Genomic DNA, 16,023 nt, shown 5'->3' on the forward strand with positions numbered 1-16,023 from the left:
TTAAAGAATTCATGATTTGTTTTCAGGTTCCCAAAATACATGCCCCCTGGTATGTTTGAGATGCTGACAGTACGGGCGCATAGGGAGAAACACAGACTCCGGTTCCTGTCACACTGGGGCTCGGGCTTTCATGCTCGACACAAGGATGAAAAACTGCAGGTAATGTTCATATTTGTACATATATATATATATATATATATATATATATATATATATATATATATATATATATATATATATATATATATATATATATATATATATATATATATATATATATATATATATATATATATATATATATATATATATATATATATATATATATATTCACACATACCTTCACTTGTTAGTTTGTTTTACGGCTCACCAAAAGCACAATTAAGGTTATGTGGTTATGGAAGCAGGAAAGATAATTTTGGCTCATCTCGGGTGTAACACATTTTAAACATACACCAGGGATCAAAACCACCCCACCTCATTCATATTCCTTATACATGCAAATCAGAGTTCGTAGGCGTTCTCGTTTATTTGCACAAACAATTTATCCTAATTTACAAAGTATAGACAAGGAACAAATTGAACAAAACGTCAACTAAATGTAATTTCTGACTTAAATGAGAATCTTCTTTGAGACAAAATTTGCAAATATATGCAGACTATCGGGAGGCATTGAAACAAACAAGATATAGAGATCAGATTTATTAATTCCATATAGAAAACAACAAATAACACGGCTTGTCCGGAACATAATTTTTAATTGCATAAAGGGATTTTAATTTAACTTAGAACAGATGTTAATTATTTGTATGAGGTGAGGCGAAAAATTCAGGTCCGAGCGTTTAAGGTAAAGGTCACACATAGGAGTAAAAGTTAAAATAAAAAAAAATGAAGAGGTTTATAGGAACCATTAAGTCATTATTTATTGAGGGATTGTAACACAAATGGTCATCTCATGACTACCGCCATAGCGGCACTTGTAATTATGTCAATTTATGCAATTTATTTTTTTAACAAATTGGTCTTTTTTTTCTTCCTTTTCCCAAGACTCGTGCCTAGGACACGAATGGGCGCACATGCGGTCTTTCTCCACCAGACTTAACCATGTGACTTATATAGTGATAGTGTGACTTTTAATTATAATAAACAACGTCATGGTTTTATAGCTCACCTGTCACAAAGTGACATTGTGAGCTTTTGTGATCACTTTTCGTCCGGCGTCCGATCGTCTGTCTGTCGTCTGTCCGTCGTCCGTCCGTAACTTTTACTTTAAATTTCATCTCCTCATAAACCACTAAGCCAATTTAAAACTTAAAAATTTTTCTTATAAAAACCCCAAAGAGCTAGAGCTTAGATATTTATCATGAAACATCTTCTAATGGGTGTCTACCAAGTTTGTTCAAATAAAAGCCCCTACATACAGGTGAGCGATTTCAGGACCATCATGGCCCTCTTGTTTAAGTTTGTCGAGTTATACAACTTTGTTAACTGTGTTCTTGGTCCTGAAATGATTTCCCTCCTGAGCTGACACCAAAGAGTAATCAGGTATGGAATGTGCAAAAGTAGCGGAGAAGAAAGAAATGGATGAGTCTCTACGGTTGCTGAGATATGATTTTTTTAAACTTCATTAAGCATGGTTCAAAGACATTTCAGTACGTAAGAATATTTTTCTTTAAATGAAATGAAAAAAGTTCTTATTTTTGTTGTGTAATATGATATTCTCTGTAGTCACGTGGGTTTAACTCAGTGTAGATTTGTCTCTCTGATAACAGTTTGATAGAATGCTTTCACATTTAAACATATGCTCTAGTACTTAGAATAAAACCTATATATATTTAACAGTGTTATTGTTATAACTGACCATCGGTCATTCAGAAAATAGTACAATTTTTAGTTCAACGTTTTCGGAGAAATGAGCTATTGCTAGCTATTGCTACAGTCATGTTGTCGTTGCTGTTGCTATTGCTGTTACCGTTGCCTTCCGAAAATTAAGGTCGGACATATTGTTATGTGCTGGCCTTCTGGGACACGGGAAATCAGGCTTACTCTTGTTCAGGGATTTTAGCTTTCACGTGAACATGTGGCGAACAGTAACGTATTTATACATGTATATAGTTTGACCCCGCACTGCGGGCCCAAACAAAGACAAGTGAACTAATAATTATAAGGGAGTTATACGCTTTTTAAAAGAACTAAAATTTGATCGATGATAAACTAAGAATAACAGTTTAACAAATTTTATTCCAGGTATTCAATTATGCACATTTATTTGTAAGCATATAAATGTTGTTATAATAAAACAGGCATTCTAATCAACATTCTCTAAGCTATTATATTACCAAACTAAATCATCAACTTTTCTACAAACAATTTATTCAATAAATACTGAACGTTTGCTACTGAAATGCGTAAGTTCCGAAGTAAAACAAACATCTGTTTAAAGTATTTCTAAAAGATTATCTTACTTAAAATTAATCAAATAATTCAATGTAAGTATACATCCATTAAATCGTTATGTACAAATACCTATTCTGGAATTAGATCAGAGTTAAAAGCAGAAATGTAATGCTTTAAGTTTTTCCAGCTACGGCGTGACTTCAAACAGTAATACAGCGCCTTTTATACACGCGATTCAAACATAAACAACAATGTTTGTCAACAATTTAAACAAAAATAAAAGGGGAGGACCCATAAGCGGTTCAAACAGTACCGACACCAAAAACAGTTAATAAATAAATCAACATATCAATGAATAAAAATGAAATTAATGCGTACTTTTACCATAGGTAATTATTACAATATTCAAAAACAATAATAAGAAGTGAGTAGTAGATGTTGTGCCTATTTATAATTAAATACAAAAAACATTGGTTCAAACACTTCCCGCCGAAAAACCCCCAAAGAAAATCAAGAAAAATCAAGCAGAGCTAACATTTCACTATGACGTCACTTTAGTGCATGTATGACTTAGTTTCAAAGAAGCAAACACAATAGTAGCTTAAAGTCTTCAGCGTACCCGTTTATATAGTATGACATGACGTGAACGCTGAAGACAGACCCGTAGGAAAAAGTCCACCAATAATCGTGCCCGGAATCTGGCACGCTCGTATTCATTCATCGAACATGCCGTGAAGTAAAGTGAAGCATACCTTGAAAAAACTATATATAATCTGTTGATAACCAAGGATGGACAAATAAAAATCTTATAACGAACTTAAACTATTAGGTTTCCGACAGGTAAAACATTAAGCACTTTGCCGCCATATTGCCAAAATGTTTGACCACGTGATTACGACCGTTACGAACCCATGAGCTTCCAACTTTTTATAAATTACTTTTTTAAAGATCTTGAAAAGGGTGATTTACTGACTTCTGTATTCAATATAAATATATTAAGTTAAAAAAATATAAAGAAAATAAATAAAAACATTATCTTATATTATAAATATTGAAAGTACACGGCTCTACTCAAATCGGTTCCCGCGAATGACGTCATACGAGGTCTCGCGAAGCTTCTAAATGTCATGGCCGACTGTAGTCGGCGTAGTTGATGTTTTATGTTTTAATAGGCAATTTTAATGACGGTATTAATATTTTGATAATTTAAATGGTATACAAATCAATCTCAATATCAATTCATTCGTTAGTCCTTTTAACAAGATTGACATGTTGATTATTATCTCGATTAGGATTTTAAGAAGTTTCAAACTTGTAACTATTCAACCCTTATTATGAAAAAGTTTTGTAATATATACATGTAATTGCAAATACATTCAAGATAAATAAGTGCGACGTCATTATATTAAGCATTGACTCGAGGAAGAAATAAGCCAACTTACAAACTTATTAATTTGATAAACAAACTTAGTTTAGCAATGCATTTTTCATTTGGATCTTGGTTCACCAAAACAATTTTATTAACTAACTTGACAAAAACTCGCATTTGTAAACATCTATGCTGTCCCGATGACCACCAAAAATTATTCTACATCTTTCTCTGTCGAAACACATATCTTCACAACGTAAAATATTTAATGGCATGTTATCTACAGCCCATTGCTTTTTTCCTGTATAATCCAGCTGATGAAGATATTTTGTATCTTCTAATACAAGAACAATACCTTCACAAGCAATACATATACCACGTATGGTATAGCGTTCAAATTGTGAACTGAATAAATGATTTCCCTTAGCATCTATTGTAGTTATCCCTGTTTTTGTACTTAAGTAGATTCTCTCACCATTGTCACTTATAGCAATTGAGGGATTGTAGATTATCCCCGGATAATGATAGAGAACTTGTTTTTGTGTACAGTCTTTGTCATATTTGTAAATTGTGTCTCCACTGCTAACATAGAGTGTGTCTCCGTGACAAGCTAGACCGAAACAGTCATGTTCTAGGTTCAATAATTGTGTCAGGTTAATATTACCAGATATATTCACGTACTGTATGGTATTGTCTCTTAACCTAGCAACAGCTGTATCTTTGCCTATATAACAAACAGAATAGGGATTTTCAGGGACATCACAGTAGCTTATAACCTTGTACGAACTATTCAATTTCTTTAGTTTGTTATTCCTGAAGTCAGCAAGGAGAACTTCACTATTAGGAAGCATACACATACTACTGATAATACACTCAACTTTATCATTGCTGTCTCTATTAATTAAAGTATTATCTATACTAACTTTATAAGATCCTTTCATACTTTTGATTGCAAGACGATATTTCTGTTCATCATAAGACCTTTCAGATGTAACTTGTTTTATTCCAAGACATGTGCTTTATGGAAAGAAAAAAATAATATTATTTTATTGACACAATGTTCATTTGTGATTAAGAATACAAAAATAGATCACAGACAAAATTATTGACAAACACTAGCAATACAATCACCTAGCATTTAGCATGAACTTCTATGGTATTTTACACTGGTTTAAATGATATGAATGTAATTATAGACATTTAATAATACGGCCCATATTTCAATATGATGTGTATATATGTTGTGAATATGTTGTGTATATGTAAACTGATTATACATTGTAATTGTGTATTTTAGCTGTGGCCCACTTGGAATATCGGGAAACCGAATGTGTAAGCCTCGTTAAAAAAGGCGTTACTTACCTACTAACGAACAACGGGTTAACTTCAAATAAAATCAACTATAAACAATAACTATTCGTTTAGACGTATGAATAGGGCGTGTACGTTAAGATTTGTACAAAGGCATTAACTATGGAAGGGAATATCCGCAAATTTATTCTGACATTACAACTGAAAAAGTTTTCTATTGATAACTTAAAATTACCAATCGAATATCATTGTTGCTTTCTGATTTATTAATAATATCTTATTATTATATTATAATATAAATATGATTTCTCCGCTTGAGCGGCATTGGTGCCTATGTAAGTATAAAGTCTATGTAAGTCAGTCCATAATTATATAATATATCCGTCATTACTGGAAGGAATATGACTGTGCATTCTATTCTACAATAAGAATGCATATTTAACAAAGTTTATTAAAAATGAAGAGTGCACACTATATTGATGGTACATTTGTATACATGTGCCCGAAATAAACATTAATAGTACATATACTCAATTTTGATAGAAAAAAGCGGTTATTGCAGTTCTGTCCCACGAATATATAAAAACGTATGTACGAAAAAAGCTTGCATCCTTACTTGCATAAAATATATTTCTGGGTTCATTCATACACATTCGTTCAATATGTATATGCATATGCATGTACAGAGACGGCTTTCACTTTTATATTATATCATTTTCGTATATAATTGAATATTCCTATCTCAATTTCGATTAATTTCTGGTATGGATTCATTTTTTAAGCGCGTAAAAATATGGGTTGAATTTGCAAAAAAAAAACTCGCGCGTAAAAATATGGCAGCTATTATAAACGAATGTATGGACAAAATGGTTTGTACCTATACTTATGTACGTTTCGTGTTAATATATATATATACATGTATATATATATATATATATATATATATATATATATATATATATATATATATATATATATATATATATATATATATATATATATATATATATATATATATATATATATATATATATGTACAAATATATATACATGTATATATAATTCATACAATGTTTACAGATATATTACCTTTTATTTTAAAATGGAGTTTGATACATTCTCCAAAGAAACCATATCTGAATACGCTGACAATGTAATTGTTAAAATATGTATGATTTTAATTTCAAGTTGTAAATTTAAAAAAAAAGCGCAAAATAAAATGTGGCTGAATTAATTTCTAAAAATGGTAATGATTAATTTTGAATATGCTCTTATGCTCACCTGTGAGGTTAAATGATACACTTAGTAAACTAGAAATATCAATTAGAATTTTTAAAAAATTCTGTGTTTTTGACGATCAAATATATAAATTATTTGACTTGACATTTATTTACTTAGTGTAATTTATATCCAATGGTGGAATAAACAAAAACAAATTATATTTTTGACAATAAAATTTACAATTTATTTGACTTGATATTTTTTTAACTTGTGTAAATGTATTCATATCAATAATTTTAAGAATTGCACAGAAAGAAAGAAAAAAACGTTTGATAAAGATTTTCTTTTAAAAATACATTTGCTGTTGTTGCAGGTAATGTTCACTTACCAAAATCATGAGACCGACCACGGGACCACAATGAGGTTTGAATTCCGAGACGACCATGGCTCGGACCCGCATGCGGATCATGTGTCTGCAGCAGCCATGTGGACCATTCTTCTTCCGTTGTTGATGGACTTTGAGGAGCTTCTACATTCTTACACTGGTAAAATCACGGACACTTACCATCAAAATCACGTTTTCAGTTTTACAGTAACAAAAATGTTTAGATATGTAGAAGTAATTTTCTCTGTGTATAGAAAGTGTAGGGCGAATTTTACAACATTCAGAGCACGAAATTAGTGTTTTTATCTTCTCCGTAGCATCTTGATTTTGGGGAAAATTATCGCTTAAACTGCTAATTTTTGAGGTAAAAAAGCTGTTGTAAGTTCAGATATTTGGAAAAACTACATGATTTTAAAGAAAATTTCGTAATTTAAGTTGCCTTTTCTATGCCTCGGTTATATAGGGTGCAAATTACCGAGGGTCCAGAACGTTAAAAATGTGTTTGCTTGTTTTTGTAGGTTTCTTTAAAATATGATTTTGGAAATAAATGACATGTATTAAGGTGCGTTTTAATGATCTGATTGTCCAAAATAAAATACAATGTACGTAATAAAAATATTGAAAATAAGACTACATTTTTGATACAGGTGTTCTAGTGGAACGGTTGATGGAGTGTCCGAACTGTAAACTTTTGTCATTCACCGGTGAGTGGTTGACGCCGAAAGAGACTCAAGGGATGGCCACGCGCCCGTGCGTAGAGTGTAATGATGAAATAGACACAGCGTTTCTCGTGCAGCCACGTGAAAAGAAACGAGGTATGTCGTGATTCTGCAATAACCTTTAAATTTAAGAAATATAATTAAAAAAAAAACAACAACCAAAAAAAAACACGAAAACAAATAATTGGTTCTTTTTCGTTTTACCGATTTTATAAAAGTGACATTATGCCCTTTCAAGTATACAGGTCAAAGTCAAAATAACTTTAGATTTTGCCATACTTGTTATTCAATAACCCGCATGACTTACAAAAATCTTCACAAAAAACTCCTCAGAATGTAACGTTTACGTTCAATTGACAGTAACAAAGAGTGGGACAGTCTTTATATTTTATACAGTTTGATATTTTATCCTAAATATTTTTCATTGATCATTATGATAGTCAATCTTTTAAAATGCATAACCAATGCAGCTCAACTGTGCAACGAAAGAATAAGCATAATGCTACTTTGTGCTTTATGTGCAAAAAAAAACGGAAAAAAACAAGTACCCATGTTAGATAAGACCCATCCATGATTTATATAAACAAAGTAGTGTCGTTAGATAAGGATAACTATATTTCATGTTATATTTATTTATCCACTTTTTAGAGAATGTATCAATAGATAAACTTCAATATCTTTAAACAAATGACTGTATCAATCTTTTAGATGAAATTAATATCTTAAACAACTGACATTGTCAGAGCATACTTATGTTAATACAGTCAAACCTGTAGAAAGACCAACATTTGGAAACGGTAAACCGCTCAGTTGAAAGGTGCCTGTTTACTGTATACATTTAAAGTGAAATATTTTCTTTTTATAGATGGTGGCAGAATTTCTATTTGGTTCTTTTTCAATTATGGTCTTTTACACAGGGTTGACTGTAGAGTTTAGTAAAGTCTGAAAAATATCTATCTTTTTACAATTCATGTTGAGTTGTTAGAAATGGGCGTTGTCTTTGAATGACAGTCATTTGTATTCGGAATGTATGACGAACTATTTATGACATCATGTCATAAATAAGTAAATGGAAAATTAAGCAATTAATTAAGTTTCGATTTCGATGTTCATGAAAAATAATAGAACTCAAATAACTGATTTTAATACACTTGTATGTTTTTAAGGTATTCACGAAGATTTTGTAGTCATTAAATTTTCTGGTGTCATGTCTTTTTCTTAATATTTTATAAATTTTATAGATTTATTTACTTATATTTTATGCTTACAATAAAAGGAGCTGTCGGTTTGTTATTTTTCGATCTGTTTTTTCAATCGAAACATTGACAAAGAATTAAAATCGAAACTAGTGCTTTCCTCCTCAGTGACTTGTATCTTTTCTATTATTAAAAACTGATAATAACTTTATAAAACTTTATTTCTTGGTTAAAATAATGTCTATAACTATATTTTCCTAAGCTTTAGCATTACTTTTTGGAGATTTCGGAAATGATTCAAACTTTCTCTTCTTAAGGTTCTATATCCACCAAAGCTTGTTGAAAGATCGGCAATCTCCGTCACATTTCCGTCATATTCCGTATATAAATATTTTTTCGACCTTTGTAATCGGCGCTCACTATATTACATGTATGTGTTTCTAGAAAACGGAAAGTGGCGAAATGTGCCTGCGATGGATGTATACCTTAAACTTTTTTTAATCAAATAAAAACACTAAATATCTAAACATCTTTACATTCTTTATACTTTTGCAAGCGCCTGTCTTTTGACAAAAAAAAAACCACATATCAATACCACGCCATTCTAGATTTTCTGTGAGTTTTATTGTCTAAAGTTTAGTAAAATAATAAATATTACACATCAGAAAGCTATTGATACAAGCACGTGTTGCCGCCAAAATAGGGTCACACATGGCTGGCACATTCGTGCAGTTTGACCGGGCCATTTTCATTACAGGACTTTCACGTCCAAAATCTCTCTCATGATAACGAACTAAATTAATCAACCTCTCACTTCAAAAATCAAAAAGAGGACGCAAAAAGTTCCTTCATCACAAAGCATAAATGCATTTTGGATGAAAAATAAAATAAAATAAATACTTGTTATGGTTTAATTTATTTTAAACATTAGTGAAGGTCTCTTATAGTGCCCTTGCTACATTGCTTTTCGGCTTTTAGGAATGACTTTTACAGCAATGCTGAGCATGTTCTTATTTTATTAATTTTTTGGGAGTTGGTTCTTAGTTAAACGTGTTGATTAATTAATAATTAACTTAACATGCTTGTTTTTCAGTCGACATTAGTCAAATACGACAGAGAATTCATTCAGCACGGGAACAAAAAATCAAATTAGTAAATCACGTGGCATAATAAATCACGTGTTAGTTTTAGATGTTGTAAGTAAATGTGTGCATGGAGCGTACATAATCACGTGCGAACACGAGCTAATTATGTTATCCAGATCCACGTGGTTGTTTTAATATTTCTTTGTTTTGATTTCAACATGTTTTCACCCCATTTTGTTTTTTATTTAGCTTATTAATCAATAACCTTTTCTATTTTATTTCATTAATTTAGTTTTTCAGCGAATAATACTCTAACTTAGCCAGATTAGTTGTATTAATATAAAAATAATAGTTACTCTGTTTTTTGATTCACCTAAACAATAGGCTAACTTCGTGATTTTCCGTATGAACATATACCCTATTTTTGGTACGATTTGTCATATCGACGCTTTTTATCCATACGGAGAGTTACGAATTTCTTCCGAATTTACACGAACTACATTATGATTAATTTATATCCTTTAATTAACAGGATATTCTATAAACATTTGTCTCAAACAAAATAATTTATGTTAACATATTTTGTAGAATTTTAATTAAAAAGAACGTGACTTCAAAAACAGAGTAGATAATAAGTCAATATAATAAAAACACAATAACATGTAATAGTGTAACAGTGTATTTCTGCAGCAAACAAAATGTACTTATATCTAATATGATAGTTACATTACAACTTAGAGAAGCCAGTAATTGGTGGTCTCTTCCACGCATGAGTATATATAATGAAGTATTGAGTAATAGAGTATTTGTATTTTGATATATTGAAATCCCTTTAACTCCATACAAAATTAAGCAGAAAAAGGGTTTAATGTTGCTCAAGTTACCTCCCTTGACGACAAGCTTATTTATATAGTGTTGAACCAGTATGACACAACTCGAACGCAAAAAAAAAGATATAAAGTTGGGCGCACAATGGTCTAAAGTTAAATCTTGTAACATATTAATCTTGTTTTTTTTATATTTATTGGCTGATAACCAGTAATTTTTGAAAATCAAAATCCAGTCGGACAAAAAAAGCGACTGTCTGAGGAAGTTATCCAGCTATGAAAGGCCAGTGGCCGGGCCTCTGAGATCTTGAAGCTGGAGAAGTCAGCATATGACTGTCACAGTGTTCGGTTTCGTTTTAAACAAAATCAAATGAAATTACATGGACACATGATGAAATGAGTGGCCGCGAATAAGCCGAGTGCTTAATGCTTCAGAAATTAGTAATTTAAGTGTATTTTACTGGGGCCGTGCTGGGCACAAGTTCCCGACATTGACGGGTTGGGTTTCCTTAACCCTCATCACGGAGTTCGAGACTGTTTTTTAATTTAAGCTTAATAAATTACCCAACACTGGTCGAACTTTAAAGACAAATTCGTATAAACTTAAAATGGAAACTTCACAATTTCTTTTGAAAATTGTTTGAAGTTCAATAATACAAAAATGAGTTTTAATTTTTGCTTTTTTGCTCTTATCAAATTTCAAAATGAAGAAATATCCCTTGTTCCCTTTTTATGTATTAAACTAATTAAGTTTATTTCTTAGTTTTACTTCCGCTATAATGTGTAGACATTCTTTCTAAATACCAGAAATGATTTGCTTCAAGTTTATAATTATTATAATAACTCTTGTCTAAACCTGCAAACGATGCCTTTGTTGTATTCAAACTACATGTATAATTTTATGTACCAGTATTCAATTTGGTCTATAAAGAGCAGTACTGTGTATATTTATCGAATCTGCAATTTTATATATGTTATAAATCAAAATCTGCAATTTGTTATAGAAACCACAATTAAATTTATAAAATAGCCAATTTATAATTAAATCTGTGGTTTATTATGTATCCCAAAAATTGAATTTATGTTAAAGAATTCGCTATGTTCGACTTTACTCTGTACTTCAGTGGAGACAGTTCTAGAAAATCAGTTTTAAATGCAACAGTCCTGTAAATACCAATACAAATTGCATGCGCGGGAAATTAGGTCGGTAGATTCAAATATTTATACATATAGTTTGTGTATAGAACAAAGGCAGCGTTATTTTAATATTTTCTTAAAATTTCTTTTTAACTTTTCACTTTCTTATTTTGTTACCAGACTTTAGTATACTAGTGTGTGATATATAACCATTTTATATATTTATTCGGATATGGCATTACATGTTTTTACTTTTTCTAAGTAGGTGTTTATTGTCTTTAATTGTTCTCTATCAAAAATTGTGACATTTTGAAGTATTGCCTCTTTTTATTTCTTTAAATGTATTTACGACAATATTTTTTGTATCTATTTATAATTATTCTAAGAATAACAAATTACTGACCATAGAATTTTAGTAATTTTGCCGGGGAAATGCATTTAGCTTTGCAATTATAGTTATCGGTTGAATACATAAAGCATCGTATATCTGCTTTACTTGATTATCATGCATCCTATTTCTTGCTTTCCAGATGACGTTCGGCTTAATCTTGCGCGCATGCGCCAAAAACGCAGGGATGCTTTGAAAGGGTCTGCTGGATCCAAAATCAAGCAAGTTCAAGCGCCTGTTAGACATGGACGCCGAGCTGCCATTATGCCGACGGAAAGCACATTAATGTCACGCCCTAGCATTTCTACTGCAGGTGAAAATGACAGTCACAGTGACACAGCAGACGACAATAAAACGCGACCAACTGGACTTTTACCGGGATTAAATGAAGACGAGATGAACACATTCATGACTAAAATAGGCAACGAAGCTGATGATGGGTCAGATCACAGTGTAAGCGAAGATAATGGTGACACATATTCTGGTCAAAGTTCCGGCTTGCTTCCTGGGTTGAATCCCGGAGAAATGGCTTCATTAATGAGTAAAATAGGAAATGACACGGACAAAGAAAGCATTGCAGAGAGTGAAACTGACGAAAATGAAACTCAAGCTTCCGGTTTATTGCCAGGTCTTAACCTTGAACAAATGCAGTCATTCATGAGCAAACACGCACCAGAAGGTGAGGCAACTAGTAACAACGACAGTGATGCAGACGACAACAATGTTGCTCCAGAAATGGGTCTTTTACCAGGTCTTAATCCTGAACAAATGGCGTCTTTGATGAAGACAGTTGGAACGTCTAGCATAGACGACGCTGACAGTGTGCAAGAATAAACAAACTTTTTCTAAATAATGTTTTCTTTTCGAAAACCATTATGCGCACTCAGGCGATATGATTTTAGCGTTTTCTTTTGCAGTATAAATTCTTAGCTTGGTCATTTTATGAAATAGGTTTACTCTATAAATAATCATTATTCTAACATTCTAGATTTAAAGTGTTCTCCTCGTAATAAATGGTATTTCTTTTAAATATTATTTCTTAAAATTCAATTATGTGCGAAATTTTAAGGATTTTCAGGGCGTTTTCATTTTTGGCAATTGTAACATGTAGCTTAATTTTTAGAATCAGTTCATTTGCTGCAAAATAGCCAAATTAAGAAGAAATCTTTTTAACAGCTATTAAAACATGCCAAAGATAAAGGTCAAAGATTCACAAGTTTCCTAAATGCTCCAAAGGGGTTCAGAATGAGGACAGCAAAAATATCTAAATATTTCAGTCGTTGTATTATCGTCGCAATTTCAAATGTCTTGCAAACAGTTATCAAAAATTTCTGTCTACATCACTTTCAAACAAAACGTAGATGGTCATGTTGAAAGAAAAAAGCTGAATGATTTACATTACAATGACTGACATTTGTCCATATCTACGCAAATCCCGTCGTCATCTTCGCCATCATCATCATCATCATCATCATCATCATCGAAGTATAGATTAGTATTGAAGTTCAATATCACCTTAATGCTTTATTTTGGTTTCTATATATATCTTGCATCATTTATAGCAAAAAGTTTATTACAGTTGACACATTTTCCATGCTTTAATCAGACTAATTTGGAGCTACATGTATATTGTCCAAGAAATGGGTATTGTACGTTGAGGACAGGTCCTGTCAGATTATTTTTAATTTTTAGATTATGAATACATGTATATGTTAATATATGCTGCATTGGGTGTAAAATTTTATTTCAGAAAGTAGATTGTTTTAACTCTACGAATTTGTTAAACGTGTGATCAATTAATGAAAAAAAAACTGTACATGTATTTATAGTTCAGATGTATCCTTTATTATTAAATAAAAACGTCCGTATGCAAATCTGTTATATGAACATTTAAGTTATATATATTTATTTATTGTTTGAATTGTTGTTATCATTAATGACATTGAAGTATTATACTTGAAGTCTTGTGTTTTCGGTTCAGATTTCAGTGGGAATTAAATCTTGTAGATGAATTAAACCGGTAAGGTGTTGTTTCGAACCGTCTATTTCACCTGTTCCGGTCAAGTTGAGTTTTAGATGACAAAATGTTTTCAATAAGGACAACATTTTCATCCAAGTTGTTCCATTGGTCAATACATCTGATACGTTTATTACAGATCATACTTGATCCTAGAGGAAAGTGATCCTAGAGGAAAGTGCCTATCCATGGAAACCACTTTACCCACTGGACTTCAAGGCTTATTGGCAATATCTAAGATTTGGAAAGATGACAAAGTCTCATGATAAAGGTTTAGCTGAGATGTTATGTACATTTGTATTTTTTGGCGTGACCATTGCAAGGTCACCTGATATCTATTGATATTGTCATAATTCTTCAATGCAATGTCACTTGGACCATTCTTCACCTTAAGGCCATAATTCGTATACATTTTTATCTATTATTTAGAGGTTTAAATTATTATTTTTAAGATTATTAAACAATGCCTTGTTATTGTGCCTGCAAACAGGACAGTAAATCTTCATAAAGCTCTTTCAACAATCACTCAAGGTATCGAGCAATCTTATAACTCGAGCATCTAACATTTAAGACAATATTTCTGGTAAAACCAAATCTGCTGAAAACCCGACAAAATGTTAAAAAACTTAGAAATTACATATTGATCAATAATGAGAAAATGGGTTTTATTAGAATACAGGTCTACATGAAATTTTGTCTCGGGGAATTCACATGACTAATGTATCTACTTTTTGAATATTACTGAATACTGAAGAGCATACATACAAGTGACCAAAGCAGAGTTAGAATATCTTTTTCACTCAAGGTTTGGCTGCAACGTCCCCCTTTTTAATAAATGTATAAATTTAGACAAAAATGGACCTATCTTGCATAGGAATGGAAGTTCGTATAATGAACGCAGCACGAGACTAGCATTGGCCCTATTACAGTCAAACCTGTTAACAAAGGCCATACAAGGGAGATTATCGTGTTCTTTATCGGAAAGTGGTCTTTTTGGAGGTTATTTTAATCATTATAATCAATGAAGGGTTGTCACAGAATAGACTTTATTCAATTTTTTCTGTAACATAGATTTGACTACATGATTTGTATAACTTTTGTAGTGGTCCAATAGGTACTGCGTGCACCTACAAAGATGATTTAAAAGCGCTTATTGAGACTTAGTGATCCAAAAGTCGTAGAGCGGCATGATCGGTGCAAATTTTGTATGCTATATGCATAATATCTACGTCCTTGAAATTAAGATCTTGGGATTTTTAAGATTTTAACTTGAAGTATATTTTATGAGTCTGTGACTGGCCAATATACAAGGCTAGACCCATTTACGTAATTCTTTGTAGAGGGTCACCTCTGGATAATTGCAGAGAGGTCAAATTCTTTTTTGTGGTAAAACAGAAGTTGAAGGAAATTGTGGATAACCCAAGATAATGAAAGATACATGCGCGTATACTTCAAAAGCTCACCTCTGAGAACAGATGAGCTAATCACAGCCAAAAATAATTAAGGTGTGTCCCAAATAATCAGATAAAAACTTTCTCGGACTTTCTAGCTATATTGTTTGGTCCACTAACACTGTAATGGTCATATTGCAACTTTCCAGCTTTACTAGTGGAGGAACACAGGGGTGCCACAGAGTTTTGATTAAACTTTCCCTTAGAAAATACAAGAAAACTGAGTGATGTGTTCCAAATATGTACTACAACACACAAATCAAATGTACATTTTTTCTCATGAATGTTTTACTTATCTATTTTTCACACACATAAAATATCAATAATAAATAAGGGATTTACAATTTTCGTATCTTAATCATGAAGTTGTGACAACTTTAATACCGGTACACATATACATCTTAACCCTCTATTTTTGAAATAGCAAATATAACAACAAAACATGCATCAAAAATACTAAAAATTAAAGTACAAATATAAATTATAAAGACTAAAGGCAATAACATTGACTTGCTTAAAG

At 31.6% G+C, this 16,023-nt stretch overlaps 1 protein-coding gene across 8 annotated transcripts in view; it reads left to right on the forward strand.

Moving 5' to 3' along the window:
• Positions 1-13,879, forward strand: part of LOC132720785 (malignant fibrous histiocytoma-amplified sequence 1 homolog) — a 37,143-nt gene extending 23,264 nt beyond the window's left edge. For 7 of the 8 annotated variants that reach the window (XM_060704992.1, XM_060704998.1, XM_060704995.1 and 4 more), the window contains 4 exons: positions 27-159; positions 6,672-6,843; positions 7,331-7,498; positions 12,178-13,879. In XM_060704992.1, coding sequence (XP_060560975.1) covers positions 27-159; positions 6,672-6,843; positions 7,331-7,498; positions 12,178-12,869 — 1,165 coding nt within the window. In that variant the 3' untranslated portion in view covers positions 12,870-13,879. Of the gene's footprint in view, positions 1-26; positions 160-6,671; positions 6,844-7,330; positions 7,499-9,691; positions 9,994-12,177 lie in introns of those variants that run through there. The other variant, XM_060704999.1, reaches the window with a different exon arrangement.
• The last annotated feature ends 2,144 nt before the right edge of the window (positions 13,880-16,023 follow it).

Source organism: Ruditapes philippinarum, unplaced genomic scaffold (genome assembly GCF_026571515.1).
Source record: "Ruditapes philippinarum isolate M1 unplaced genomic scaffold, ASM2657151v2 ctg6767_1_1_1_1, whole genome shotgun sequence".
Classification (NCBI taxonomy): Eukaryota; Metazoa; Mollusca; class Bivalvia; order Venerida; family Veneridae; genus Ruditapes; species Ruditapes philippinarum.